The sequence below is a fragment of the Callionymus lyra genome, chromosome 4 (genome assembly GCF_982586985.1).
Source record: "Callionymus lyra chromosome 4, fCalLyr1.hap1.1, whole genome shotgun sequence".
Classification (NCBI taxonomy): Eukaryota; Metazoa; Chordata; class Actinopteri; order Syngnathiformes; family Callionymidae; genus Callionymus; species Callionymus lyra.
Genome location: NC_141821.1, coordinates 14,365,459 through 14,392,711, shown reverse-complemented (window position 1 = coordinate 14,392,711; position 27,253 = coordinate 14,365,459). Strand labels below are relative to the sequence as shown.

General features: G+C 38.9%; 1 protein-coding gene across 2 annotated transcripts in view; it reads left to right on the top strand.

Moving 5' to 3' along the window:
- The window catches only part of prkdc (protein kinase, DNA-activated, catalytic subunit), a 34,934-nt gene that overhangs the window by 3,579 nt on the left and 4,102 nt on the right, over positions 1–27,253 (top strand). The window contains exons 15-80 of one of the 2 annotated variants that reach the window (XM_087788865.1): positions 36–149; positions 1,126–1,275; positions 1,361–1,473; positions 2,180–2,339; positions 2,405–2,485; positions 2,548–2,667; positions 2,745–2,901; positions 3,817–3,920; positions 3,982–4,069; positions 4,144–4,307; positions 5,050–5,202; positions 5,264–5,371; positions 5,447–5,673; positions 5,753–5,847; positions 6,969–7,071; positions 7,172–7,305; positions 7,372–7,602; positions 8,191–8,417; positions 8,478–8,686; positions 9,888–10,023; positions 10,104–10,262; positions 10,348–10,551; positions 10,649–10,837; positions 10,919–11,023; positions 11,140–11,307; positions 11,387–11,514; positions 12,027–12,234; positions 12,299–12,477; positions 12,540–12,708; positions 12,778–12,843; positions 13,538–13,601; positions 13,674–13,822; positions 13,879–14,016; positions 14,108–14,227; positions 14,307–14,450; positions 15,195–15,346; positions 15,721–15,852; positions 15,927–16,035; positions 16,160–16,284; positions 16,350–16,502; positions 16,811–16,984; positions 17,248–17,346; positions 17,451–17,661; positions 17,904–18,078; positions 18,154–18,351; positions 18,668–18,783; positions 19,912–20,043; positions 20,138–20,314; positions 20,438–20,646; positions 20,721–20,859; positions 20,930–21,118; positions 21,980–22,204; positions 22,273–22,381; positions 22,496–22,598; positions 22,668–22,827; positions 22,905–23,079; positions 23,599–23,798; positions 23,870–24,053; positions 24,124–24,284; positions 24,495–24,706; positions 24,771–24,858; positions 24,932–25,075; positions 25,716–25,923; positions 25,990–26,057; positions 26,126–26,346; positions 26,548–26,640. In XM_087788865.1, the coding sequence (XP_087644991.1) occupies positions 36–149; positions 1,126–1,275; positions 1,361–1,473; positions 2,180–2,339; positions 2,405–2,485; positions 2,548–2,667; positions 2,745–2,901; positions 3,817–3,920; positions 3,982–4,069; positions 4,144–4,307; positions 5,050–5,202; positions 5,264–5,371; positions 5,447–5,673; positions 5,753–5,847; positions 6,969–7,071; positions 7,172–7,305; positions 7,372–7,602; positions 8,191–8,417; positions 8,478–8,686; positions 9,888–10,023; positions 10,104–10,262; positions 10,348–10,551; positions 10,649–10,837; positions 10,919–11,023; positions 11,140–11,307; positions 11,387–11,514; positions 12,027–12,234; positions 12,299–12,477; positions 12,540–12,708; positions 12,778–12,843; positions 13,538–13,601; positions 13,674–13,822; positions 13,879–14,016; positions 14,108–14,227; positions 14,307–14,450; positions 15,195–15,346; positions 15,721–15,852; positions 15,927–16,035; positions 16,160–16,284; positions 16,350–16,502; positions 16,811–16,984; positions 17,248–17,346; positions 17,451–17,661; positions 17,904–18,078; positions 18,154–18,351; positions 18,668–18,783; positions 19,912–20,043; positions 20,138–20,314; positions 20,438–20,646; positions 20,721–20,859; positions 20,930–21,118; positions 21,980–22,204; positions 22,273–22,381; positions 22,496–22,598; positions 22,668–22,827; positions 22,905–23,079; positions 23,599–23,798; positions 23,870–24,053; positions 24,124–24,284; positions 24,495–24,706; positions 24,771–24,858; positions 24,932–25,075; positions 25,716–25,923; positions 25,990–26,057; positions 26,126–26,346; positions 26,548–26,640 (9,905 nt within the window). Of the gene's footprint in view, positions 1–35; positions 150–1,125; positions 1,276–1,360; positions 1,474–2,179; positions 2,340–2,404; positions 2,486–2,547; positions 2,668–2,744; positions 2,902–3,816; positions 3,921–3,981; positions 4,070–4,143; positions 4,308–5,049; positions 5,203–5,263; positions 5,372–5,446; positions 5,674–5,752; positions 5,848–6,968; positions 7,072–7,171; positions 7,306–7,371; positions 7,603–8,190; positions 8,418–8,477; positions 8,687–9,887; positions 10,024–10,103; positions 10,263–10,347; positions 10,552–10,648; positions 10,838–10,918; positions 11,024–11,139; positions 11,308–11,386; positions 11,515–12,026; positions 12,235–12,298; positions 12,478–12,539; positions 12,709–12,777; positions 12,844–13,537; positions 13,602–13,673; positions 13,823–13,878; positions 14,017–14,107; positions 14,228–14,306; positions 14,451–15,194; positions 15,347–15,720; positions 15,853–15,926; positions 16,036–16,156; positions 16,285–16,349; positions 16,503–16,810; positions 16,985–17,247; positions 17,347–17,450; positions 17,662–17,903; positions 18,079–18,153; positions 18,352–18,667; positions 18,784–19,911; positions 20,044–20,137; positions 20,315–20,437; positions 20,647–20,720; positions 20,860–20,929; positions 21,119–21,979; positions 22,205–22,272; positions 22,382–22,495; positions 22,599–22,667; positions 22,828–22,904; positions 23,080–23,598; positions 23,799–23,869; positions 24,054–24,123; positions 24,285–24,494; positions 24,707–24,770; positions 24,859–24,931; positions 25,076–25,715; positions 25,924–25,989; positions 26,058–26,125; positions 26,347–26,547; positions 26,641–27,253 lie in introns of both variants that reach the window. The other variant, XM_087788864.1, reaches the window with a different exon arrangement.

Here is a 27,253-nt window from a genome sequence, read left to right as displayed (position 1 = left end):
TTTACACAGTGTTTAAACAGACTTTCTATTTTAAGAATCAAGAGGATGCAGCTGACACCTCTCAAGTTAGGACTGGAAACTGGAAAGTTCCGTTGACCAAGAACTACCTGTTCTTGTACAAAGACCTGCTGAGCTGCGATCGGTTAAAGGTGCAGTTAATTTTTTAATTTCTACTACTGAGGAAGTCATTGTCAAGTCAGTGTTTATCGTCTCTCTGTTCGCAAGATATTTGAACAAAGTTTTTTAGATAGATAAATTTAAAAAAAAAGTATTTTAACCAAATCTTCAGAGACATTGATAATGGAAGTAACTGTTTAATTTTTTTGTCCATGTTTCATTTAAATTTGGGAGATTTCTGATTCTTTTTTTCTTTCTTTTTTTTCATTCTTTTACATATTTTATTTAAGGTAGTGAGTTCCCATCCTGCTCAGGACACTAATTTATATTTTGGTTACGAGTCAATACATTTCTTCAACCATAAAAGTTTTTTAATAGATTGATGCCAGCTATCTTTATTTCAATGCTACATTAATATTAAGAAGTATGTTTCCATGTAAGTAATGGTTATTTGTAAAGCACCGTTAACGATACACAGTTATAATATATACTTTAAAAGGCCAAGACACAAAAGACAAACACAGGAGTCCCAGAAAATCAGGGAAAAGCACAGATACGAATGTCTTAAGATGTTTCTTGAAGGAGTCAGTAGATCCATCAAACAACAGAGGGAAAGAAAGATCGTTCTTAGGAGCAACAATCTTGGCGTAGTCAGGAACCATCAGTAGATTCTGATCCACAGACCTCAGAGCCCGAGCTGGGGTGTAAGTCTGGATCAGATCACTGATGTAAGGAGGAGTCTGACCATGAATAGATCTGAAAGTAAGAACCAGAATTTAAAAGTTGATCCTGAAAGAAACTGGCAGCCAGTGAAGAGTTTTAAGGATCGGGGAAATGTGAGTTCTTCTACTAGAGCAGCTCAGAATTCTTGCTGCAGAGTTTTGTATCAACTGCAGGCGAGACAGCTCCTTCTTGTTTAGACACAAAATTAAACTGTAACAATAGTCTAAACGAGAAGACACAAACACATGGGTTATAAGATCCAGATCATGTCTCTTATCTCTGCAGGATTCCGGATTTTTGGATGAAGCTTTTGAAAACCAAAACGCTGCTTTGGTTCCTCTTAGCCGTCTCATCTACGACGAGTTGGTGAAATCAATCCTCAAAATTGTGGAAAAGTTGGACTTGTCTTTGCAGAAAGTCACCACGGGAGAGGAGGTGAAGTGGAAATGTTCACAGACTCGCCCTCAACATGCACAATAATGTCCGATGCAGTTTGACAATAATTTACATTTTATTTCAGGTACCGGAGGAAGATGCGGCTCATGTCGTTCCCTCCTCTGATCCCACAGCACATCTTCTGCCAAATAAGATGAAGGATTTTACCGCTTTCATTAATTTAGTTGAGTTTAGCAGGTAAGCTGAGGAAAACATAGACATTTATTTAAGTAACAGTCTCTTTTCTATTTGTTTAATTCTAATCTTTTTTTTACTTTTTTTTTATATACTATTATCATAAAGTTTGCAAAATGTATTTTTTAATTCTTGCAACAGGGTTCCAGTAGATCCTTAACCTTTGTGTTATCTCTGGTTCAAGGTGAACCAGTGGCTGTAAAAAAAACAACCTCTGCCACTTCATATGTATTGTTGGAACCTTGACCCAGGGACAACACAAGGGATACTACAAACACATTTGTCTTCTGGCCTTCGGGTCACCTTGACCCTGAGATAAGGGTTAAGTCTTAAAAGTCATTCAATTCATGAATGGAAAAATAAGGCTTTAATTAGCAATAACATGTCTTTATATGATAAGTAAGATTTTAAAACATCAATATATCAATCATCAAATTAAATAATTTATAGATTGACGTGCAGGACATTTTTTTTGAAAATCATTCTTGACTCAATAATTGATGAGGTTGTTTTTTTCAATTTTATTATCAATTTGATGTTTAACTTAGTTTTAAATTGTATTAAAAACAGAATTCAACTTTCCTTAACCCTGTACAAGACATGAAAGACTAAAGGATTTCTGTTTTCCTATACTATACATTATTTTACATAATCTAATAATTTATTTGTATATATTTTTCCCTTATATCCTCCTTCTCTTTCCCTACAGTGAGTTGCTGCTGAGCAAACACACAGAATATTTCACCTCGTGGATGTATCCGCTCAGCCAAGAACTCATCCTCCACTCCATAAGAAACCCACTCGTCAGCGGCTTTTACAAGCTGCTCTCAGTCATCATGCACATTGCCAACAGAATCAAGTTTTTCAAAGTGAGTCACTTTTAGTGTGAAGAGTAGAAAACGACACAAATTAAAAATAAACTATCTCTCATCAGGGGGTCGGGTTAAGAAAATCAGCTCGTAACGATTCAATGGAAAGTGCCTGTTTTGCACTGTTTGCCAAGTTTGGGAAAGAGGTAAAGTCATTTAAATGGTGTTAAAGACTGATTCCTAATATGGTAAATGTTCTCACATCCAGGTGTGTGTGAGGATGAAGCAGTACAAGGACGAGCTGCTGGCATCATGTCTGACATTCGTCCTGTCTTTACATCATAACATCATCGCTCTGGAGCTCAAAGTCTACTGTCCAGCACTAGAAGTGAGTCACGCATTTTATCGGGAATCGGATCATGGATGAGCTTCAAACTTGAACGTGCGTGTTGTTTCTTGATACAGACGGCTTTGAAGCTGGGCCTGAGCCATGTTCCGTTGGCTAACTCTGCCCTCGACGCTCTAGAGGATTGGTCGTCCAACATCCCACCAGAAACAATGCAGCCGTGCTACAAAAGCATACTTCCTCTCCTGGACGGATACCTCCAAACCACCACTGACGGTTGGTTTCTATTCATCCAGAATCTTTAAATGAGCATTTCAATTGCTTCTCTTGGGGTTGGACAATGATTTACTTGCAAAGACAAAAAACATCAATTGAACTTATTTGTACAATTAGGATCATTGGTTTCGTTTAAATAAGAGTTATAAGAAAATGTCACAGAAGAGATGTTCTTCACAAATTGTTATTTTTAACTACTGCGCAAATAATGATCTCTCTCTTTAAAAACATTTTTTTTATTATACTGAATTAAGGCAGGGAAAATAAATCCACTACCTTCTTTGGGAGAAGATGATTAAATAGATAAAAAGATGATTTGAAACTTAATAAAATGGACAAAAAGATCATTAGAAACTTGATAATTGTCGTTTTGAGAATTTGAAACTTGATATAATGGACAAAAAGATGATTTTAAACTTGATAAAATGGATAAAAAGTTGATTTGAAACTTGATAAAATAGACAAAATGATTTGAATCTTGATAAAATGGACAAAAAGACGATTTAGAACTTGATCAAATGGACAAAAAGATGATTTGAATCTTGATAAAATAGACAAAAAGATGATTTAGAACTTGATCAAATGGACAAAAAGACTATTTGAAACTTGATAATAGTTTTTTTGACAATTTGAAACTTGATACAATGGACAAAAAGATGATTTAGAACTTGATAAAATGGACAAAAAGATGATCTGAATCTTGATAAAATAGACAAAAAGACGATGTAGAACTTGATCAAATGGAAAAAAAGATGATATGAAACGATGAAAGGGACAAAAATATTATTTTAAACTTTATAAAAAGGACAAAAAGATGATTTTAAAATCTTTAATTTGAGAAAATGTTATCTAAGATTTGTGACCCTGGTCTAGAAAGGTCTTTTCAAATAACATTTACTTTTCTTGCTTACTAAGGTGAAGACAACAGCAACTGGGAGGTGATGTCATCGTTGTCTTTGAAAGGCGGCTACAACAGAGTCTTGACGCGGCTCCTGAAGCAGTCCACTCAGCTCAACATGGTAATACTCAATGAATATCTTATCTTTGTCTTAAAGCTACTAAAACACTTTGTGAATGCAGGAAGATAGTCCACTTGCTATGGTGCGTCTCAGGGTGGTGAAGCTGCTCGGTCACCTCGGAGGGAAACTAAATCGAAGCCTTGTTACTGGTGAGACATTTAACTACAACAAAAATACAAAAAAAAATCGATATTATCTACATAGTTGTTTTTGTGTCGTTCAGTGGTTTCATCAGAGGAGATGATGAAGAGGTTTGTGGCCTGGGATCCTGAGAATAGACTCAGTTTTGCAGTTCCTTTCAGCGACATGAAGCCGCTGATCTATCTGGATCCATTCCTGCCACGTATCAGTGAGCTGGCTCTGTCTACCAGCGACAGACAAACAAAAGTAAGTCGCTCAAGATCATGAAGCAGGAATAGAGTATTTTGTGTAGACATTTATTTATCTTGCCTTGTTATGAAGAGCGTTACAACTGAAACATGACAACAGAGAATCCACATAAGACCAGAAGTGAGAAAAGAAAAGCACATATTGTCGCAGTTGAAAGAAATGTCCGTATCCACTTATTACAATGGTCATTATCAACGGGTGATTTATTTGAACAGCAGATTAACTTCAGTGTTACCACAGAACTTAGTGGGAGGCACATATCGCCACACCCACCTTACTTGGGGTGCTACCAAAACCGGTAAACTCCCATGATACCTTTTTACACACTACTCTTTTTTAAGCTAATTGGTCCCTGCAATAGTGGATTTAAAGTCACTGTTATTTTTTATATGTCAAAAGTGAATGGTTGGCCTGGTGTTAAAGCTATATAAGAGCTATTTAGGTTTCCATTACTAAGAGATGTTAAAGTGAGTGGGACCTCGTAGTATTGATATGTTATTGTTAATGATAATGAGTGCAAGGAGGGATAATGAGGTCACCTGGTCTTAAAACTAACCCCTGCACTGAATAGGGGATCACTGTCTGTCTGTCTTTGTGGAATATTCAATAGAATATTGTGCAATATTTAGCTGCTGTGTGTTTATGAAGCGCAACATAGCAGTCCAATGTCTTTGCATTTTACAAAACTGTTGGCAACAGCACCTAGTGAAGCGTTTTTAAAAGCTCACTCTCTTCTCAGGTGGCTGCATGTGAGCTGCTGCACAGCTTGGTGGTCTACATGGTGGGGAAAAGTGCTCAAATGGTAGAAGGGGAGAATCGTCTACCTCCGATGTACAAGCTCAACAAAAGACTCTTTCCTGTGCTTCTTCGTTTGGCCTGTGATGTCGATCAGGCAAGTTGCTCTGAACGAGCACCTTGCCGACATATCCGTCAACACTATTGTAACTCAACAGGTAACACGGCAGCTGTTTGAACCTCTGGTCATGCAGTTGATTCACTGGTTTACAAACAACAAAAAGTTTGAAAGTCAAGACACTGTTGCAGTTCTAGAGGCCATTCTGGTGAGTTGTTTTATTCTCCTTCCACCTCGTCTCGGCCTCGCTCCTATTTGATTCTGGATCTTGTCACTCCTTAAGGATGGTGTCGTCGACCCCAAGGACTGCACGCTGAGAGATTTCAGCGGACGCTGCATCGAAGAGTTCGTCAAGTGGTCGATCAAACAAACCACTCCGAGGCAGCAGGAAAAGAGCCCGGCAAACATGAAGTCTTTGTTCAAACGCATCTACAGTTTGGCTCTTCACCCCAACGTCTTCAAAAGACTCGGTGCCGCTCTAGCCTTCAACAGCATCTACAGACTTTTCAGGTGGGATTTCCTTTCGCACATTTTATGATCTTCTCCTGTGTGTGCCATTAATTGCTCGTATGTATATCTCTCTTCTCAGGGAGGAGAAATCATTGGTGGATCAGTTTGTGTTTGAAGTGCTGGTCATATTTATTGAAAGTTTGGCGCTTGCACACGCAGATGAGCGATCTATGGGTAACTAGAAAAGCACTTTGACATGACATACGTCCTCCAAGCAGTTCATTTCACTTGCGTTCATTTATACTTCCAAAAAACTTGCGAAAGCTTTGCTGGGATTCCGAAATCTAGTAGTAAAGTAAATGTCATTTCCAAGTTTTTAAAGCTCTAAAGCAGTGGTCGCAAAACTACGGTCCTGAACACTACCAGACATGCATTTTGATTTATTTTTTTTTCATATACGGTGTCTGTCTGTCTTTTATTTAGGGGGTAAATTATTTTGGAGACTAGCCAAATAAAAATCAAGACTGTATGTTTTTTGTTGTTGTATTCAACTATCCTACAAACGTGTAGTTTGATATATAATTTTGGTGCCCAAAATATATTTTATTTTAATTTATTTGTTTTTCTATAAGGAATCTAGGAAAGGGTTATTGGGTTATTATTTATTAACAAATAGTGTCTTTTATTTCCTATGACCCCTTTGATCAGTTTCTGTTTCTGCTACAAACTCACCCTGGTTATGTGGCCCTCACAGGAAACTAATATAACTAATCTAATAACTCAAAAATATGTCCTTTTTTTTTACCAGTCATGAAACATCATTTTATTGTGTGTTCTGTTTTATTAAGTCAACATGTATGTTCTTATGCTTGTAAAACATAAATATGCTTGAGCATCAGCGGTTATAAGCCAAAACCGTGAAGATCAGGGGTGTCAACCTCAATCAGACAACAGGCAAACATTTCTTTGCACTGTTGCAGAGAAACTGTTTTAATATTGTCACTATGTTTTAATATTTACCAAACTGTCCTCAGCAGGGTTTACTAAATTACCGTCAAATTCAATTCCTTAAACCTCCGTGAGGAGTTTGAGGTGATTTAAAGCTGCTGAATAATTGTAGACATCCATGATCTGTTTCTTAGATCCATCGCTGGAATCTTTGTAGGTCAGTGTATCTACACGAACACTATATACTTTGATTTTGATAATACTGAAGGAATAAGGATAATTCATTTAAACAAAGGGATGCTGAAAAATAAAATCACCACAGTGCTTATGTTATTTTCTAATCATGATCGTTGCCCTGCACAGAACTTTTTTTTAACATTATATAAACAAGTCAATTTGTTTGTTAGGCACTGTGCAGCAGTGTTGCACCGCCATCGACCATCTGAAAAGAATCATCAAACAAAAAGCTCCAACTCTGAATCCAAAAAATTCCAAAAGACGAATACCAAGGTCTGTATAATATCTTGTTCTTTAAAAAAATCTTTAACTTGATAGAATTAGTGACTTTATGTATTTGTATGTACTAATGGAACTGGTTTTCATTCTGAAGAGGATTCCCGCCTGATGAAAAGCTGTGCCTCTCAGATGTCGTTCTATGGCTCCTGGAACAATGTGGCCGACCCCAGACGGAGTGTCGACACAAGTGCATGGAGCTCCTCTACGAGTTCATACCTCTGCTCCCTGGTGAGGACGTTGATGGAACACTAGATGAACCCGCCCACTGATCGTTTGAATGATGCTCTCCATCAGGAAATACTTCTCCACCTCAGTGGCTGGAAGCCGTGCTGAAGGATCATGGCATTGGCTTCCTAATCGCCAAGTTTGAGGGCGGAGGTCTCCTTTCTCAACCTACTCTCAGGGACCTGACTGGGACCTTCAGTGTCAGAGTCACCCTGCAGTGGATGGACCTGCTGCTGGCGGCCCTGGACTGCTATAATACCTTCATAAACATTCATATAATCAAGCCGGATCACATCCTTCGTAAGCCATATTTGTTTCTTACTTTTCTATTTTTTTTAAAACTACAAGGCTTTTACTTAACAAAGAAAATCCTCTAAAAATATGAAATACTGCAGCTACGTAAAACAAGTGAAATTATATCATGACATTGTAAAAACAATAATTATCATATATTATTCCATTTTACATGGAATAATACGGGGTGACCTAAAACTTTTTACTGGCTAATAATGTGAGCAATTCTATGCAACAAAATAAACCAAAAATGTCAGAGAATGTACTGTATGTATAATAAGAATGAATGTATATTTAATGTTTTATTTTTGTTCTGTTTTTAAGTTTATCCATACTGTTCCCTCTCTGAGAGAAGTCATTTTGCGTCAAGGTTGTAAGGGATCATTAAGTTATTATTTGAGGAAGAAATTCTAAAAATAAAAATACAAATTAAATGGTTAGTTTGTCTTTAAAAATATTTATAACGTTTCATAGATATTTTTTATATATGTATTACCTGAACTGGCCTGTTATAAATCCAGTCAAAACTGATTGGCTCTTGATACTTCCCTAGAGTGAGCGCTTAACTGTTCCTGTTTCTTCTTGAACCCTCAGGTTCTAAAGATGAGTCCAGCTTTCTCAAAGCAATACGCTTCTTTCTGACTGAACTGGCAGCTCATGACATTACCGCAGCGGAGAGCTGTTTCCCAGTCGGCGACAGAGTCTCTCACTTTAGCCCGCAAGAAGTCGACCAGTACAACTACAGCCGGTGCACCATCACCGTCCGCCTGCTGGAGTTTGCAACCATGATCCTGGTGAAAGGAGGCCAGGACTTTTGGAAGGTGTCAAATACTTGACATATTCAAAATATCAACAGTGTTGCTAACACTTCTTTCTTTCAGGTGCTGGAATCGGATGTATTTAGTTCAGTCTTTTTTGAGCTGATCACGATGGTTGTGTGCGAGCCGGCTTCTGTGGGCTTCAACATGGCCGATGTGGAGGTGATGAAAAACCTTCCAGATGTGTGTGTTCCACTTCTTAAGGCCCTGCTGACTTCACCCTACTGTGCTCGTGTCGAGTTCAGTTTAAGATCCAAAGTCTCACGTAAAAGGTGTGTTGAACATCTTTAATAGAAACGACTATACGTACTAAACATGTTTGGGTTTTTTACATAAAGAAAAAAAAAAACTTGAAACAAGTAATTTCACGATCAGGAAATGTTGTTAGAAAACAATTTAAAAAAAAGCTGAGGTTTAAATAAATCACTGCAAATTCATTTTATATCAACTCGATTTGATAAATCAGATCTTGAGTATTAACCGTTTTAAGTTCATTGCATAATCTTTTATTCAGTCAATATATCTTCTATGTCTTAACATGATCTTTAATTTAGAAAAAGAGGCAGTTGTAATATCTAATGAGTCATTTAGTCATACTCTTTCCTTCTCTTCTGTCTGGTCTTCATCACGAGGTTTTGTGCACAAAGCACAAATGTTCAATACAAATTCATTTTTCATCGTATTTTCTGTTCTAACTTGTTCTTTTACTTCATGCTAGAGCACCTCCTGAAGGCAGTCATGGTGTCGAAATATATAGATTAGCTGCATCATTGTTTAGATTACAGAGGTTAAAGTAGGGGTGTTTATTAACCAAAATGTGTGGATGTGATACGTATCACGATACAGGGGCAACGATACAATATACTTCCATATATTTTGATATTAGGAACGAGGATATATTTGTAGTATTGTAGAGTACCGGACTCTGGCGATGTAGAATTGACAGACCACATGACTCTTGACGAAGTCGTAATGGCTTTCATTTATTTTGAAACCAAAATATGTCCAAACATCAGATTCAAAATCTGCTGAAGTTGACTGTATCCTCTCGTCCTCAGTCATCGCCCTGATTTTTGCAGGGGTTTGTTTAGCTGCAGAAAACGTACTGACTGCTCCCATCTAAAAATGAACATTTATAATTGCAAAATATATATTTTATATATGCATGTGATTGATGTCTAAACTTTAAAAGAACTATAATAAAAATAAAATATAATTTGAAAACCATCAAAAAAAATCAATATAGTTTCATGAAAAGAAAAAACATATTGCAGTATTTAAGTATATCAATATTTTCTTTTGACACTAGTTCAAAGCATGTTGGAAAAGTAGCTTCTGAATGATGATTAAATTAGGTTCTTGCCTAAATTATGACTTGGGTTCAAGTCATTGAAATCTTATTTATCCAAATGTGTATCATCTGAATAACCTCTGTAAAATGTTCAAATACTATATCTACTTGTATTTCCACAGTGTGGAAGAATTGTGCACAGTTGACCTCTACGATTCAAGCAGTTCAACTGGCATTCGTGAACAGACACAAAGGGTTCTGTCCTCTTGTAAGCAGATGCACAAAGCGGGGGCCCTCTCCTCAATCCTGCAGAGTCAGGTACTTTAAGTCTGTGGTATAATCTGATCTGTTCTTGAAAAGCCTATATGACAAATATTGTGTGTCGTGTGTGATGGCAGGATGCGGCTTATGCCAGATCTCTTGGCTCTCAACTGCTAATGACTGTGTACAAAGCAATCGCCCCTGGTGAAGACAGAAAAGCGCTTCCATCTTTGGATCTGAACAGCAAAACACTCGCTGATGGACTCCTCCAGCTCGCCTTTTCTCTCAGTCAGCAGGTCAGAAACATTTTTAATTACCAGCTGACACAGAAAAAGTGTTACAGTTTTCCATATTCTAATATGGACTTTGGTCTCTCTGCAGAGTGAGGGGCTGGTTGATCTGCTGCTGAACACCATCATGCTCTCCGTGCCTCTGTCTGGAACACACAGTAACAGCTTCTTAAGTTTCTCACACGGAGAGTACTTCTATAGCCTCTTTAATCTCACTATTAACTCGGAGCTGCTGAAGAGTCTGGAGACAACGATGCCACGTCTCATGGAGGCTGCATCCCAAAATCCTGTCATGGTATCTTCTGCACTGTCTTTTCAGATAAATACATCTACGTCAGGTCCGACATTTCTGTTTGTTTCTGGATTCTCATCTTGTCTTTGTATGTCCTCAGGTGAGCACGCTGCTCAATGGCATGCTGGATCACAGCTTCCGAGAGCGCACAGTACGAAAATCTCAAGGGAAACAACTAGTTGATATGGTGCTGAGCAGATGGAAGTGTCTTGAGTCTTGGTGGGAAGGAAATTCGTCCACCTCTGAGAGTAAAACTGCTACACTCATGCTGCTCTCTAAACTCCTACAGGTGTGCATAACTACAAACAAAAACATCTTGGTGAATTTTATGACATTGTGACTAAATAATTATTTTATTTTTCTTTATCAGATTGACTCCACGGTCTGTTCCGATGTCAGCCATGAAGGATTCAAACCAGTGTTTTCCACTTTCAATCTTCTGTTGGTTGACTTGACTCTGCCTCTCAATCTTAAGGTATATGTTTGTTCGATTAAATGAAATTAAGTTAGAATACATTTTTTTCTCTCAACTTCTACACCTGGAGAAGTTCACGCTGAGTCATTTAATTAACTGTTCATTCATTATTTCAGAGTCATGCTCTGTTGGTTTTACCCTTCTTCACCACCCTGCCAGAGGAGCAGATAACAGATCTCCAGAGGTCGCTAGACTCTCTGGTGGCTTCTCATTTTCCAATGCAGTCAGATGAGTTTGCAAAGGGCTCACTTCACCGAAACAACTACATCGACTGTATCCGCAAGGTCAGAACCTTCACTTCATTCCTGCAGTGATCAGGACAGTCGATATATTCACACACTGTGTTTTCTATCTTGGAAGTAGCTGCTGGATGCTTTGGAGCTTTCCCAGAGTCCTTTGCTGCTCAAACTGATGGCGAGGATTTTGTGTCGAGACAAGAAACACATCGTGGAGGAACAATTTCAAACCTGCTTTGAAAGAGTTGCCAAAAGGTAGTTTCTTTGTACTCGTCACATTTAAAAAAGATTTGATTCAGCAGCCCTCTGCATAAATACTGCAGATAGACGGAGAGAAAGAAATTGAAAATAACAACGATATAATTTTAAAGGGGAGAAGTTTTATTGTCATTTAGTTGTGTTTCTCTGTAAAAAAAAAAGTTAAATTGCCATCTTTTGTGATGACAGTCATTCTTTCATGCATGAAAACTTTTTAAGCACAAATATTTCAAACAAACAAAGGAACAAAACATGTTTCCATGTCTATAAATTTGAATGATGAAAACTGAAACTGAAAATACTGAGTCCATATCAACAAAAATTTAGTTTGTTCATTTTAATTTGATCAACAAATTAGTTGTTTGTTTTTTTTAATGAACTTTACACTTTTTTTTAATTAAGGTCCCCATTTAATTCTCTTCACAAAACCCATATACTTTGGTTGCTTAAGTAAACTGTAAACAATGAATTGTTAAAAAAAATATGTTTTTTTTTCTTTATCAATTGAGGTCGCGACACGATCGTCAGCTGGAGCTCCTCAATTCCGTCTACAGAATGTTCCAGCAGGGTGATGTTCCTCTCAGCTGGATGCTGCAGGCTTTGATGGAGAGAGTTCTGCTGCCTCTCGCTAGTCACTGCAGCTCCACAGCCTTGATCGACTTCTTTGTGACAAACGTAGCTGACATTCTCGCACTCCTGCTCAGTCGCTTTACAAAGGTTTGTTTTTTGTCACAGTCACCTGATGGACTCGTACAGTTTACATTTTAATTTTATATTCCAGTCAAATGAGTCTGCATTTGAGGTCCAGCTGTTTAAGAAGAGCAGCTGCTTCAAGCTAATGGAGCTTTTGTATTCCCGACTCCCGAAAGAAGAGGTTTATTCCAAGGATTCCCGCATCAACAAGGCTTACTGTGGCCTGGAGAAGACGGAAGGAAACGAGCTGTCCAAAACACTGATCAAGTATGAGAACATGTCGATCTCCAGACAGTCTTTGCATACAAATGTCACTGTGTGTTCACCAGGTCTTGCTTCGAGGCCTTCACCGAGAACATGGCCGGTGAGAATCAAGTGCTTGAAGTGAGGAGACGGTTCCACTGTGCAGCGTACAATTGTGCCATCGCCGCCATCAGCTGCAGCTTCAGCGAGGCCAAGTTCTACCAAGGCTTCCTCTTTACAGAGAAACCAGAGAAGGTGCCGACTTTGTAAACTTGCCAGCTTTCTTTCAAGTTCACCATTTGATGCCGACTTCCCTCTTTCTAGAATCAGTTGATTTTGGAAAACCTCATCGATGTCACGCGGCACTACAACTTCCCGATAGAAATTGAGGTGAGATTTCTCACCGACTTCATGAAAGAAGAAGAAGTTATGAAGAACTTGTGAAGCACTAGTGATTCTTCGAACAGTGTTCTCATTAGAAAGACCAAGAGCGACCTCGATGTCACTCTCTGTTCCATAATTCTAAACTCTGAACGACTAATGCAATGAAACTTCAAAGAACTTTTACTGAGCTCTAGAATTAGGACAATGTATCGTGAAACCTCAATAAAAGAACATTATAGATCCCTTTTGTAAGACAGACACATTCTCACAACAAGGTTGGGATCATTTTGACTTTGTTTGCCTCACTAGGTAGGATGTGAACATGCGTTTGAAGATGCATTATTAAAGCTTTGTTTAATTGATTTTAAAATATTCAGGAAAATCATCTACAACATTGGTTTAAACCCCACTAGACCAAGTCCAACCCACCAATTCATTTTATGAATGGTTGGTTCCAAATCAATCTTAATGCTATAGTTGATATGGTGACATGTCAAGATGCCGTTGCGTAAGATAAAATAAAGTAATTAAAAAAAAAAGTTATACGAGTTTGACACACCTAATAATATATTTTGGATAAATCACTCTTCAATTTTCTTTTCCCCAAACACACAATTATTTAACTCTTATTCAACTTATGAATGAACATTGAAATGAAATTTAAAATGATGAACATTTTCTTTGGTTGGATTGATTCTAGGTCCCCCTGGAAAGAAAGAGGAAATACATTAGCATTCGAAAGGAAGTGAGCAATGAGAATGAAGGTAAGGTATTAATTAAGTGCGAGAAAAGGTGTTTGTTCGTCTCTGACAGAATATTTGTCTTTTGTTTTACAGACTCACCAGTTTATCTGTCGTCTCAGTCGTACATGGCCGACAGCAGTCTGAGCGAGGAGATGAGTCAGTTTGATTTCTCCACAGGAGTACAGAGCTTTTCCTACAGCTCACAGAACCCTGAAGGAAGAAGACGGGGCGTTGTTAAAAAGGTATTCACTATGATTCTAGTTCAACTGTTAAATGATTAAAAAAATGATAATCACAGGAAGAGCAGGAGATCAGTCAACCACAAGAGACACTGGACCTAGAAATGGACGAACTAAACCAACATGAATGCATGACAGCAATGACCGCTCTCATTGGGCACATGCTACGAAACAACATCACACCCAAAGTAGACCTGGTTTGTATTCAAATCTGAGTACATAAAAAAAAATATTTCCATTTGTCATAACATGTGACAGAGATTCTTCTATAACTTTTATTTTGATTAGACAATTCCAGCGAGAGAACTTCCTCCCTGGATGAAGTTTTTTCATGGAAAACTTGAAAACCCGAACACACCCACGAACATTAGACTCTTCATCGCCAAGCTGATCATAAACACTGAGGAGGTGACTTGGTTTGCTTATTTTTTTGTTTATGCATTTGCACTTTATCAAAAGTGTCGTATCGACTTTCGTTTTCTTCAAGGTTTTCCGGCCGTATGCCAGACACTGGCTCGGGCCGCTCCTGCAGTTGGTAGTCTCCGGCAAGAACGGAGGAGAAGGAATCCATTTCATGGTTGTTGATGTCGTCGTCACCGTGCTCTCATGGACAAGCATCGCCAGCCCAAAGGTAGATCATTCTGCTGTTTCTATACCTTGACTTTTAAATATTATAACGTAACATATTTTTAAAGACTGGAACCCTTATTTCCCAAAGGATTAATAAAGATATAAACCCTTGTGTTATCTCAGTGTCAAGGGGGAGGTCGTTGGGTGGGTCATCAAATCCCTCATAGTGACTCATTGAATAAACAAAGCGAGGAGGCGTGAAGACCATCATTATGTCACAATGGACTTCACTCTCGTAACCTCTCGTTCGCTGAGATTTCTTACGGGGAGAACTTTATAAAGTAATGGGTTCAAACCATGTTCATGATAAGGGACTTACTGCATTTGGAGAGGAAGACTTCAACCTTTGAAACATGTGAGTCAGGAGAGTTGTTATTCACATACAGTAGTTGCCCTTTAATATAGGTCCCAAATATATAAGAATACATTTTACATTCTCTCCAATAATTTTTTTCTTTTTAAATATGGTGAAAAAAAACCAAATCAACACTACAACCGAATTCCCTGTTGTGTTCTGAACATTAAATACTATCCTCTGTCAAAGATTCAGTTCCATTAAAATCTATTTAAAAGTGTCAAATCAGTGACTTAACAAAGATAAAGTGTAGAATAAGAATAGCATTTTGATATTGACTCGGGTGGAAAATATATTATTGATGGATTGTTTGATTTCTTTTTTTTAACTCGTACATCCTTTTCACTCTTTAATATATATTTTAACATTTCTATTTTCCTATTCTACAAGGACAACCCTAGAGATGAAGTTCTGGCAAACAGGCTACTGGAGTTCCTGATGAAGAACTGCTTTCACTCCAAAAAGGCGGTTTTCCGCCACAATTTGGAGATAATACGCACTTTGGTGGAGTGTTGGAAGGACTGTCTTCACATTCCTTACAGGTTTGGATTTTTTACTGACTCCACTAAACACTGTACATTTAGTTTTGGAACTATATATGAAAAGTATTGTTGCTGAACAGATTCACACAGATTTAAATGTATATTTTCTGTATAGTTGGATTGAAGGTATTATGCAAGACCCCCAGATTAATGAGACTGTGTTATCCAGCCGATGAAAATTCAGAAAGCAAATTTCACAAAAATATCTTTGAATATGATTATCTATACTTCCATTTTGAAAAAGAAAAGCAACAATTCTTACCAAAGACACTTTTATTCATCAAATGATTCGCTTATAAGTTTGACTTTGGTAATTTCTCTAGATTAGTCACCAGCATTGATATGTTCCATGTCTTTTCTTCTCACCTCTTTAGTCTGATATATGAGCGATTTAGTGGCACAGAGAAGGACACTACCAACAACTCTGTGGGACTACAGCTGCTGGGAATTATCCTGGCAAACAACCTTCCTGCCTATAATGCCTCGTATGGAGTAGATCAAGACCGGTAAGAGAATATTGTGCCAGCAAAAAGTAAAAGTTATTTTTTATCAATTTAAAATATTCCCCCTCTATTTTTAGGTACATTAAATCTTTGACCAACAACCTGAGCTTCACAAGGTACAAAGATGTTTATGCAGCAGCAGCTGAGATTATTGGACTTGTTTTAAAGAACATGACAGACAACCAGGTTTGTTACTGCGTTGTTTTAATGAAAACATTACGTGTCGATTTGTGATTTTGGTTTATCATGCTCACAACTTTCAAATGTCATGGCTGACTTGTTTTGTTGCGTCGCTGCTTATGAACAGCAGTTTCACACAGAGCTCTTGGATCTTGCTGCTAGCAAAGTAACAGACCTGAAGAACAAGGATATGGATGACAAGTTTATCATCTGTTTAAACAAAGTCTCAAAACACTTTCCTCCATTTATGGATTGGTGAGCTCATTGGTTATGTTCTGGTGAAGTTATTTCTGTCATAAAATGTTTTCTTTCCTTTCCAGCGGGTTTGTCAACTACGTCTTCTACCTTCTGCCGAAGTTGCACGGGATCCTGAAGGTTAATGTTCTGGAGTGTGTCTTGACGCGTGCTGATGACATCGAAGATATATTTCTACGGCTCAAGACTTCAGGTTTTATTAAGATGATGAGCCACAGGTATGAGTAGAAGCATTGATGTTTTTATAATAATCTTTATAAACACTGCAACAGTTCTTTTGAGTTTTGAGTACAAATTATGAGCGAGTTACTTTTCCTGAGCACAAATAGATACATAAGTCGTGCTTATCATAAGTCGTATATTAATTATCTGAAAACAATTGTTTTCATAACGATTGATTCTGTATTTCAGAGACAAGTATGTTTTTCCTTAATTATATAAATTAAATGTAGCAAGACTGATGCTTAACGTCGTGTAACTATTTAAACGCATTATAATTTAACTCCTACTTCTCTTGGATATTCAGGGACGAGGCGAGACAAAAAGTTTGCTTGGACATCGTGCACAAGATCCTTGCCCGTCTGAATCCGGCTCAGCTTCAGGAGCTCCTCCCACCAGTGACCGCGTTTTACACACACCCCTCACCTGTGTGCAGAGAAAGAATGTATGACATCCTCATGTGGATCCAAGACAATTACAGGTAAACCTTTGAACTTGTCATTTCTATGATGCTATACAAGGGTCTTTGTGTTTTCTTTGGATTGCAACATAATTCTCTCTTGTCTGTAGGAACATGTGTTGTAAAGTGTTTTTAAGTTAATTGATTCAAAAAAAGTAATCTTTTATTCTTTACTTTGCATATGTTTACTTAATGCTTCTCATGATTATTTCACACATTATTTGAATTGCAGAATTAAAGTGTCAAATCAAGTTTACAATTATTCTGTTTTGTTTTATAACCAGTGATGCGGAGAGCATGCAAGACGACGTCTCAATTCAAGTTTTGAATGTTGCGAAGGAGACTCTTCTTCAGGGTTTGACTGAAGAGAATCAGGGTCTCCAGTAAGTGCCGCCTCTATTCTTGTCTGAGACCCTTTTTGTTTTTCTGTTCTAACGTCTTGTTATGTTTGCTCCCTAAATCTAAACGATGAACTCAAATGTTTCAGGCTTTATGTTCGTAACTTCTGGAGTCAGGAGAAGCGTTTGCCCACTGCCACCCTGGAACGACTGCTGACGGTTCTGCACTCCCTCTACGCTGTTCAAATTGAAAAGGGGTTCTTGAGCTTGGCCACCAATCTGCTGCTAGAAACCACCAGCCAAAGTCCCGACTTCCAACGAAACATGTTTGAGTTTCCGTTGTCGGAGTGCGACTTCCAGGTGGGAGAAGATTGCTCATAGAAAATGAAATAATAAAATAATTAAATGAAACAAAAAGAACATTTTTGATTAGAACAATGTGTTGTACGTTGTTTGTGGTCAAACCTATACTGTGCCAACTCATATACTATATAGTCCGCAATAATGTACTTATTATAATTTCTGTTTACTGTACTATTAGCTGTTATGGACAATTTTTTTCAAAACTGTTTTCCCATCTTCATATCATATTGTTTGTCCAGGACTATGTGATTGATTCCAACTGGCGCGTCAGGAGCACAGTAATGACACCAATGTTTGTGGAAACCCAAAGTTCTCAAGGCCCAGAGAGTGTCGCCGCTACTCAGTCCACACCCATGAAGGGAAAGGTTCGCGCCACTCAGTCAACGTTAGAGTTCAGTCAAACACAAGCACAAGGTCGGTCTCAACATGTGAAAACATTTGAAGAAGTTGAAATTAAACCAACTGTGATCTGCTGTGAATGATCCTCAGGTCGTCGATCAGCCTATAACTGGCTGACGGGCGGCAGCGTGGACACACTTGCAGAGTACTCCGTTGGCTCGGAGTCTCTGTCGTCATTGTTGGCGTTTGAAAAGAAAGCCGCGAGACCAACGAGAAAACCACTGGGGGAAGGATTTGGGCTGAGGCGTCAAACTGCTGCTACAGATGAGGTGGATAGTCGCACTAGAGGTCAGTCTCCCTCCCACGACCTGTACTACTGTTTTTTTTTTATGTATTCTTTATTGTTTTTATGTCATTATTTGTTACTTGTTTGTTACTGTTATCAATTATTTGTTTTAAAGTGTATGTATGTTAAATCTTTCACTGCTGTGACATCTCAAATTCCCCCTCAGTGGGACGAATAAAGGAATATCTTATCTTGAATCGGAAGTAAAGCAAGATTTGAAAATAGTTCCAAACACGGTCACAAGCTCTATTGAATCATTAATCAGTAAGATTTACGAGTGAAAGTACAAACACTGATTCTCTTTGTTTTAAATAACAGCCGCAAATGAGCAACGAAACAACATCCTGAGGCTGAAACGCAGATTTCTAAAGGACCAGGAGAAAGTCAGTCTCATTTTTGCGAAAAAGGAGATCCAGCAACAAAAACAAAAAAAGGTAAGTAAGTAATTTTTATTTGCATAGCGCTTTTCCAGACCAGGGTCACAAAGCACTTAAACAACCAAAACAATATATTTTAAAGATCAAGATAAAACTGATAACACAACAGGAGTTCCAGAAAATCAAGGAAAAGCCTGAACAAATAGAAACGTCTTAAGATGTTTCTTGAAGGAGTCAGTAGATCCATCAAGCGCAAAGAGAGAGGAAGATCGTTCCAAAGCTTAGGAGCAACAGTCTGAAAATATTTCTCTCCTCTGGTCCTAAGCCGTGTGCGTGGAACCATCAGTAGATTCTGATCCACAGACCTCAGAGCCCGAGCTGGGGTATAAGGCTGGATCAGATCAGTGATGTAAGGAGGAGTCTGACCATGAATAGATCTGAAAGTAAGAACCAGAATTTTAAAGTTGATCCTGAAAGAAACTGGAAGCCAGTGAAGAGTTTTAAGGATCGGAGAAATGTGAGTTCTTCTACTAGAGCGGGTCAGAATTCTCGCTGCAGAGTTCTGAATCAACTGCAGGCGAGACAGATCCTTCTTGTTAAGACATGAAAACAAACTGTTACAATAGTCCAGACGAGAAGAAACAAACGCATGGATTACAAGCTCCAGATCATGTTCCAACAACATTTTCCACAGTTTAGAGATTTTTCTCAGTTGAAGGAAACAGTTTCTGGTCAGTTTTCTGCAGTGTCGAACAAGAGACATGTCTTTATCAAATACAACACCCAGGTTTCTCAGGCTCAGTTTGACAGACTGACCTAAGTCACCCAAGTACTGACTCAACCCTGGAACCTTATCATCAGGATCAATCACCAGAGTTTCAGTTTTGTCCACATTTAGCTGTAGAGTGTTTTCACTCAGCCATTGTTTGATTTCTAGCAAAGCACTGACTAAGCTGTTCAGCCTCTGGGGCTCAGTTGGATCAAAAGAGCAGTAGAGCTGGATGTCATCAGCAAAAATGTGATATGATCAAGATGAAAAAATGTACTATATGGTTACATTTATCTTTAATTATTTTTTGCTATCTTCTCCTGCTTCTCTTCTTGGAGCTTCTCATATTCCGAATCATTGTCATCATCATCGCCATCCTTGAAACTCACTGCTACGTTGCTAATCTTGTGTTGCAGATTGAAAAAGCAGATCAACAGCTTCGGAAAGAGGCTCAGGTGACTCTCTATCGTAGCTACAGAGTCGGAGATTTTCCAGACGTCCAAATACCGCACAGTAGCCTCATCGCTCCGCTCCAAGCACTGGCACAGGTGAGAAAGTCCACTTCACGCACAAGTCTATCATCACATACTTTATAATTCAGGTGCTTCTACTGTTTTTTTTCCCTTTTCCTGATTTTTCTAGAAAGATCCAATCCTGGCCAAACAGTTGTTCAGCTCCCTCTTTGCGGGCATCCTCCAGGAAACGGAGATGCAAAAAAGATCAGAGATGCAAAGTATTAAAGAGGAGCTGAGATGCAAGTTCAACACATTTTTGAGCAACAGTACACTCTGTTTCCCGCCGTTCATTGCTTGCGTGCAGGTAGATCAAATCTTGGTCACATTTATTGCTTGTTTTGGCGGTTAAATCAAGCTGATTTTTAAAGTTGCTAGTGAGCCATTCATGCTATCATGAAAGTCACCATCTTTATCTGGACTGTGTCAGGACATGTGCTACCAGCACAAGGAGCTGCTGCAGATCGATCCAGTGGCCATCAGCTCCACAGGCCTGGCGAGTCTCCAGCAGCCTTCAGGAATACTGCTGCTGGAAGAAGGTCTGCTGCATGGCAGCAATCCAGATGAACCACCTTCCAAACGCTCACGGGGACGTAAGGAAGTCCCTCAGGACACCAATAGATGGATTCATCTTGCAAGGTACTGACAAAAGTGTCACTTGATAATATCACAAAAAGGGGGTGGGGTTAACTCAAACATCCACTTGTGTTCAGGCTGTACAGATCTTTAGAGGACTATGACGTTGTGCGAGGCATTTTTGGAGGTAAAGTCGGGACCAAATCCATCACCTGCACAGCTCTTCAGGCCGAAGCTAGCTCTGACTTTGCTGAAGCCGTGAAGCTTTATAACGAGGTACACAACTACAATAATATTGGGACATATTAATTTTTTTTAAATAACAAATGATGTCTCTCACTGACAGGCTCTGAACACCGAACAATGGTCTGACGGTGAACCTACCGACTCTGAGAAAGACTTCTGGAATAGGGCTGCAATGGAGGGTTATGATAATTTGACAGAGTGGAAATCCCTGCAGTATTGTGCCACTGTCAACATTGATGATGCATCAGCACCGGACCTGGAGAACATGTGGTCAGAGCCGCTCTATCAGGTGAGTGTTTTGCCTCAGCACTTTCTATTCTTCAATGGAGGCCATGCACACGTACTGGGTGATTCATCGGATTACAATAATCACTGAACATTATGATGAGAACTGGACTTTTTTTTTTGCTTTCTTCCTTGTTTCTCTCATTGTATATCACTATATCGAAGTATATCAGTGCAATGAAACTATTGAATGGCCTAATTTAACATTTTAAATGATGAAACTCTGTCCGTCTTTTTATTTATTTAATTATTTTATGGAACAATTTAATAAAAAACAAGAACAATAAAATAGAATTTGATTTATTCTTAGTTGTTTCCCCCAAATGAATGATTTATTTAGATAAAGAGTTTGATATTAAAATTCCAATAATTACAACAACAAAAAAATTAAATTATTCTTTATTCTTTATTCATGGCCTTTTAAATTCAATATAAAAATGATGGCACCAGTTTCAACATTTCAAATGTTAAAATCAAAATCCCTATATCTTGAGTGCACTGATATACATCCACAAACTGCCTTTATTGACAAAAAAAGAAGTAGAAAATATGAGAAAAAAAAAACATTAACAGGTGGTTGGGTTCAAGAGTGTAGAATAAATCACTAAAATAAAAACAATAAAGATAATTCAAGAAGTCAAATGAAGAAATTAAAAATATGAGGCTATTATTATACTTTGTGTTGTATAAAACAACAAAATGCTATTGCACATGAAACTACAAAATTAAATAAAAGTTAGAAAAATGAATAGCAATTGCTTTGAATAATTTTTATTTCAAAATGAATAAAAAATATTTTTTTAATCTCACACCCTTTATGCTTTACCTATTTTTTTTAATCACTTTATCTTCCTTTTGTTTGCAGGAGTTGTACCTGCAGCCCATGATCCGCAGCATGCTGAAGCAGCTTCAACTAGGAGAGACGAACCAAAGTCTTCTAACCTTTATTGACAAAGCCATGACGGTTGACCAGCGAAAACAAGTGCTGGAAAGTCAGTACAGCCAAGAACTGAGCCTGCTGTACATCCTGCAGGAGGACTACGACCGGGCCAAGTACTACACCAAGTCTGCCATGCAGCTCTTCATGCAGGTCAAGCCCGGCTCAGTCTTAAGACAAGATTTAAATCTGATCTTGAAAAAAATGTCCACTCTATACAGAAATACTCTAGTGTTGATACGCTGCTGACCCAAAGTCGCCTGACCCTCCTACAGTCAGTGCAGGCTCTCACTGAAATCCAGGACTTCCTACACTTCATCAAAGGAGACGGTCAGTGTCGGTGATGCTTTAGAATTCACGGATTCAATTGTAGTCCCAAAAGTATTTGAATATTTCTATTCTTTTTAATGCTAAACATCTCATCTTCCCGTTTCCTCTTTGCAGTCTCCATAGCGTCTGTCAAGAGGCTGATCCGACTGTGGACTGAGCGATATCCAGATGCGAAAACTGACCCTGTGAACGTGTGGGATGACATCATTACTTCTCGGTGAGAAAATCTTTTAATTGTCGCGTCAAAGTCAAGTTAAAAATGTAATTTACCGTCATTGTGTTTCAGCTGTTTCTTCCTGGATAAGGTGAGGAAGAAGCTCGGAGATTATTCGGCTGCAGACAGCATGGAGATTGATGGAGCTGAAGAGACGGAGGACATCGACTCCATGGTCAGCAGCTGCAAGTTCAACATGAAGCTTCAAATGGCCGACAGTGCGTGGAAGCAGGTCGGGAAACTACAGATACTGGAGACTTTTACTTAAGATGTGATATTAAAACTAAGCCCTTCACTTTTTTGTAACAGAATAACTTTCCTGTTGCAAACAAAATCCTGCGGGGTCTACACAGAGAAGCCAAAACAAACCAAGTCAGTCTTCTGTCGTGGGTTCACAGTTTCAGCCGCTACAGGTTGAGACAAAGTCAAAGTCACGGACCTGTGGAGCAGTGCAGCATCATGCTGAAGACCATCCCGCTCCTGGGTGTGTGACACTTAAAGATAGACTTGTGTCTAGGGGTGGTGTGTGGTTTACGTCGTTGTTTGGTCACGGTGTTTTTTTTCTGTAATCTGGTTGTTTGTGTTATTTATTCTTGTTTCTGTGTTGTAATAGTGTGTGTTTTTTTGTTTCTGTGTTAGTGTTGTGATGTGTGTGTATTTTTGTTAAACACAAAAGGGAGGTTAATGGCACATCATTAGTATTTCTGGTTGTTTACTGGAGCAACTTCCTTCTTTTTAACCCTTTGTGTTATCTCAGGGTCAAGGTGACCCGGTGGGCCCAAAACAGATATGTTTGTGTCATCCCTTGTGTTGTCTCTGGGTCAAGAAGAATGACCTCCTGGCTTCCAGAAATGCATAAAGCTAGGGAGGTTGTTCTTCTTGACCCAGAAACAACACAAGGGATGACACAAATATTCACCTTGACCCCGAGATAACAAGGGGTTAAAGAAACAGCCTTTTCATTAACCCTTTCACAATCTAATTCACTGTGGATGATTTTCAGAGGAAGTCCAGGCTGACTGTCGGAGCGCTCCATCTAAAGTGTTCAGGTACCAGAAGATGCTCCAGGGCACATCGTTCAACATCATGGCCGCCGCTGTGAGCAGAAGCCCTTCACTCCTGGAGGTCATTGGAGAACAGAAATGTGAAAGTATTATCAAGCTGTCAGGATGTTCCTGGCCAAATACAGATAAAAATCCAAAAGTATGTGAATTTGTAGATAATTATAGTAGCGTAGTCTAGCTTTTTTTCACTCTTCGCGTGGATGCTCGCAGGAAGTGGAAGTTGGGCTCCGGCTGAAGGCCCTGAAGCTGCTGTGTGAAGCAACCAGGAAGGCAGATGAAGAGTTTCAATCCTACGAGCCGGACTGTGTGGAAACGAGCAGCATCACCGAGACCTACATGTGTTTGGCGAATTTCTGCGACAAGCTTCTGCGCCAGGAAGAGCAGTTGGAAAATGGTCGGTGACTATGAGTTTTCCCGCCCCAGTGTCCAAATGTTTTGATTCGGTTTTTTAATTTGCACCACAGAGAGTCAGTTTCCAGACTTTTTGACGCTGCCTGTTCACGTGATGGAGAGCATGCTGAAGGCTCTGAGGATGAATTCGGAGGAAGCTCGCCTCAAGTTCCCGCGTCTGCTTCAGATTATAGAGACGTACTCTTCCGAAACTCTGGACATCATGACTAGAGAGGTCAGTGAAATAATGACAAACATAAGATTATTCATATTTTACATGTTTGTTTTAGTTAACCCATTGTACAGTGAGGTATTTTTTAGCAGGTACTTTCCAACTAATTTCCTAACTTATGGATTGACCTGGAAAAATGCTAAAATGTCACCTTAGTTGCACCACAGACTTAAGTCAAAGTTTTGTTACTAAATAAACTCTGTCTCCTCATAGATGCCTTCGATTCCTTGCTGGATGTTGATTGGCTGGATCAGTCAAATGGTCGCTCTGTTGGACAAACCAGAGGCGGTGGCCGTGCAGCACTGCGTCAGTCAGATCGCTAAAAGTTACCCACAAGCCCTTGTGTATGCCTTGATGATCAGCAGCGAGAGCTACCAGTTTGAGGACTCCATCAGAGGACACCATCAGAGAGAGTTTGTGAAAAAGTGAGATCGAAAATGTATTTATTTGTTTCCTGCTTAAAATAAAATTCTTAAAAAATGTGTTCAGGCTTAGAGGGACGCTTGACCAGAAGGGGGCAGTGCAGAGGTTTGTGAATGCCCTGCAGCAGCTCACTAATCCAGAGATGATTTTCCGGGTAAAGACTGAATATTGAAATGCAATATTTTGTATGCAGTTGAATGACCAACTGGCTGTTATGTGACCGACAGGACTGGTGGGATCATGTGAAAAATGAGGTGGAGAAGCCTACATTTGACAAGAAGAAGATGAGTGAACTGTATGATGAGATCCATTCTTCCCTCTGCGATCGCAATGCAGAAGGCCATGGAATGTTCCGGAAGAGATTTATCCAGGTATAAAATAATTGCAAATGCTTTTTTAAGCTTAAGGGGTTTATTATTTATTTAAAGGGTTACTATGTCAAACTTTAACTCTCCTGACTCACTGACATATTTCAAATATTGAAGTCTTCCTTTCCAAGATGCAGTTAGTCCCTCATCATGAACATGTTTTGAACTTATTACTTAGTTACTTATTACTTAAAGTTCTCCCTCATCCGAAATATTGGCAAAAGAGAGGTTACAAGAGTGGAGTCCATTATGAAGTAATAATGGCTTCACTCCTGCTCCAGCCAGCTGTAATCACACCCTGCTTTGTTTATACAACGAGTCCCTTAGAGGTGGAGACTTACGAGATTGATGACATGCGATGACACACCTCGATGTCTGACCAATCACAGCAGAGTAGGGGTGGCGATATTTCTATACTTGGTAAACAAGTTCATCTCTACAAAAACAGTGTTTTCAGTGGGCGAGATAATTTTCTAATGTAAATATTTAAATGAAAAGAGAGTTTTGTACAAACAAACAATAGAGGTCCAACATCTATTTAAGACACACTTGAATCAACACATTCATTTCCATTCAAATATATTTTTAATTCAAACGGACTTTCTTGTGCCTTGGTGCATAATTCTTGGTCTTTGTTTTCCAGAAATTTGCCAAAGAAGTGGAGAGTTTGTTCGGCTCTAAGGGAAGCAAACTGTTGGACCATAAGAGAGACAAAGGTTTCTATGATAAAGTAGAAAAGTTGCATGGTTCCATGCGAGTTTTTCAGAAAGAACCGGGGAACCTGAAAGAGTATTCTCCGTGGCTGAGTGGATTTAAAGCTGATCCATTCCAGAATGAGCTGGAAATTCCAGGTCTGTAACAAGCTGGCGATATAAATGAGTCTGAGCACAGTTTGACAGCGCATTGTCTCTCCTCAGGTCAGTACGATGGCCGATCCAAACCGTTGCCGGAGTACCACGCCAAAATAACCGGATTCGATGAAAGGGTTGGTTTTCGTGATCATCGTGGACGACTTCAGTTCTTGCTGCTCTCTGACGGTCGGTCTTCTCACAGGTGAAGGTGATGACATCGATCCGCCGGCCCAAGCGTCTGATCATCCGAGGGGACGACGAGCGGGACCACCCTTTCCTGGTGAAAGGGGGCGAGGACCTGAGGCAGGATCAGCGTCTGGAGCAGCTTTTCTCCGTCATGAACATTTTGCTGAGTCATGATGCGGCCTGCACACACAGAGGCCTGCAGCTGCGCACGTACCAAGTTATTCCCATCACCACCAGGTACTTGGATCCTCCTCGTACTCTCACACTGATGTCTAACACGTGTCCATTTGCTCCATATTATTCTAAATATCGATTTATAATTCATAAAGGAAATATCTGTTGATGTTTAAAAAGAGTTAAATGTAATTTTTAGGATACAAAAAAATGTCAGTCCTGGTCTAGAAGATCTTTCACTCCTATCTTATCTTGAAATTCCAGGATCGGCGTGATCGAGTGGATGGAGAACACATGCACTCTTAAGGAGTTCCTGACCAGCACCATGACCAAGGAGGAGCAGGAAAATTCCCAGATGTTCGTCATATCATGTTTTGTTTTTTAATCAACTTTCTCTTGACATCAGGGTTTTTGTGGTTCTTTCTTTGTGAATGTTAAATATCACGTAATTTTATTTATCTAAAAGTCATTTAAGATTCCAAATTTAAAAATGAATTTATACAAAACAATTTTACATGATCAGTTTAATAAGAGGGATGATGAGGTTTCATTTTCATAATGTTCGGAGCTCAGTTAGTGACGCTTATAGTTGAATTAGTCGTTCATTCTTAAAAAGCCAAAGGTTTTAGAAGAGAGGGCTCCCTCTAGTGGCCGTACCTGGTCAGGTACAGAAAAATAATTGTTGTTAATTTAATACTGTTACTTTAAAGGAAATGACAAACGTATAGAATAATAAAATAAAATTTGACAACCAAATAACCCAAAAAAAGAAAAAAGCAAGAGAGCTGAAGTCCTGTAAATCTCTTTTTAGTTTTAAATTGGAAGTGTTTGAATTTTGAGTCTTTTGCCCCCTCTTACAATTAACGAAAGGAGATGAAATTATAGAAGATTTTCATATGTCTTATCTTGTAATTAATGTGGTTTAATTTCTTCCAATTTTCATGGGGGTCTTGTGCCCCCCTTTTTCCCC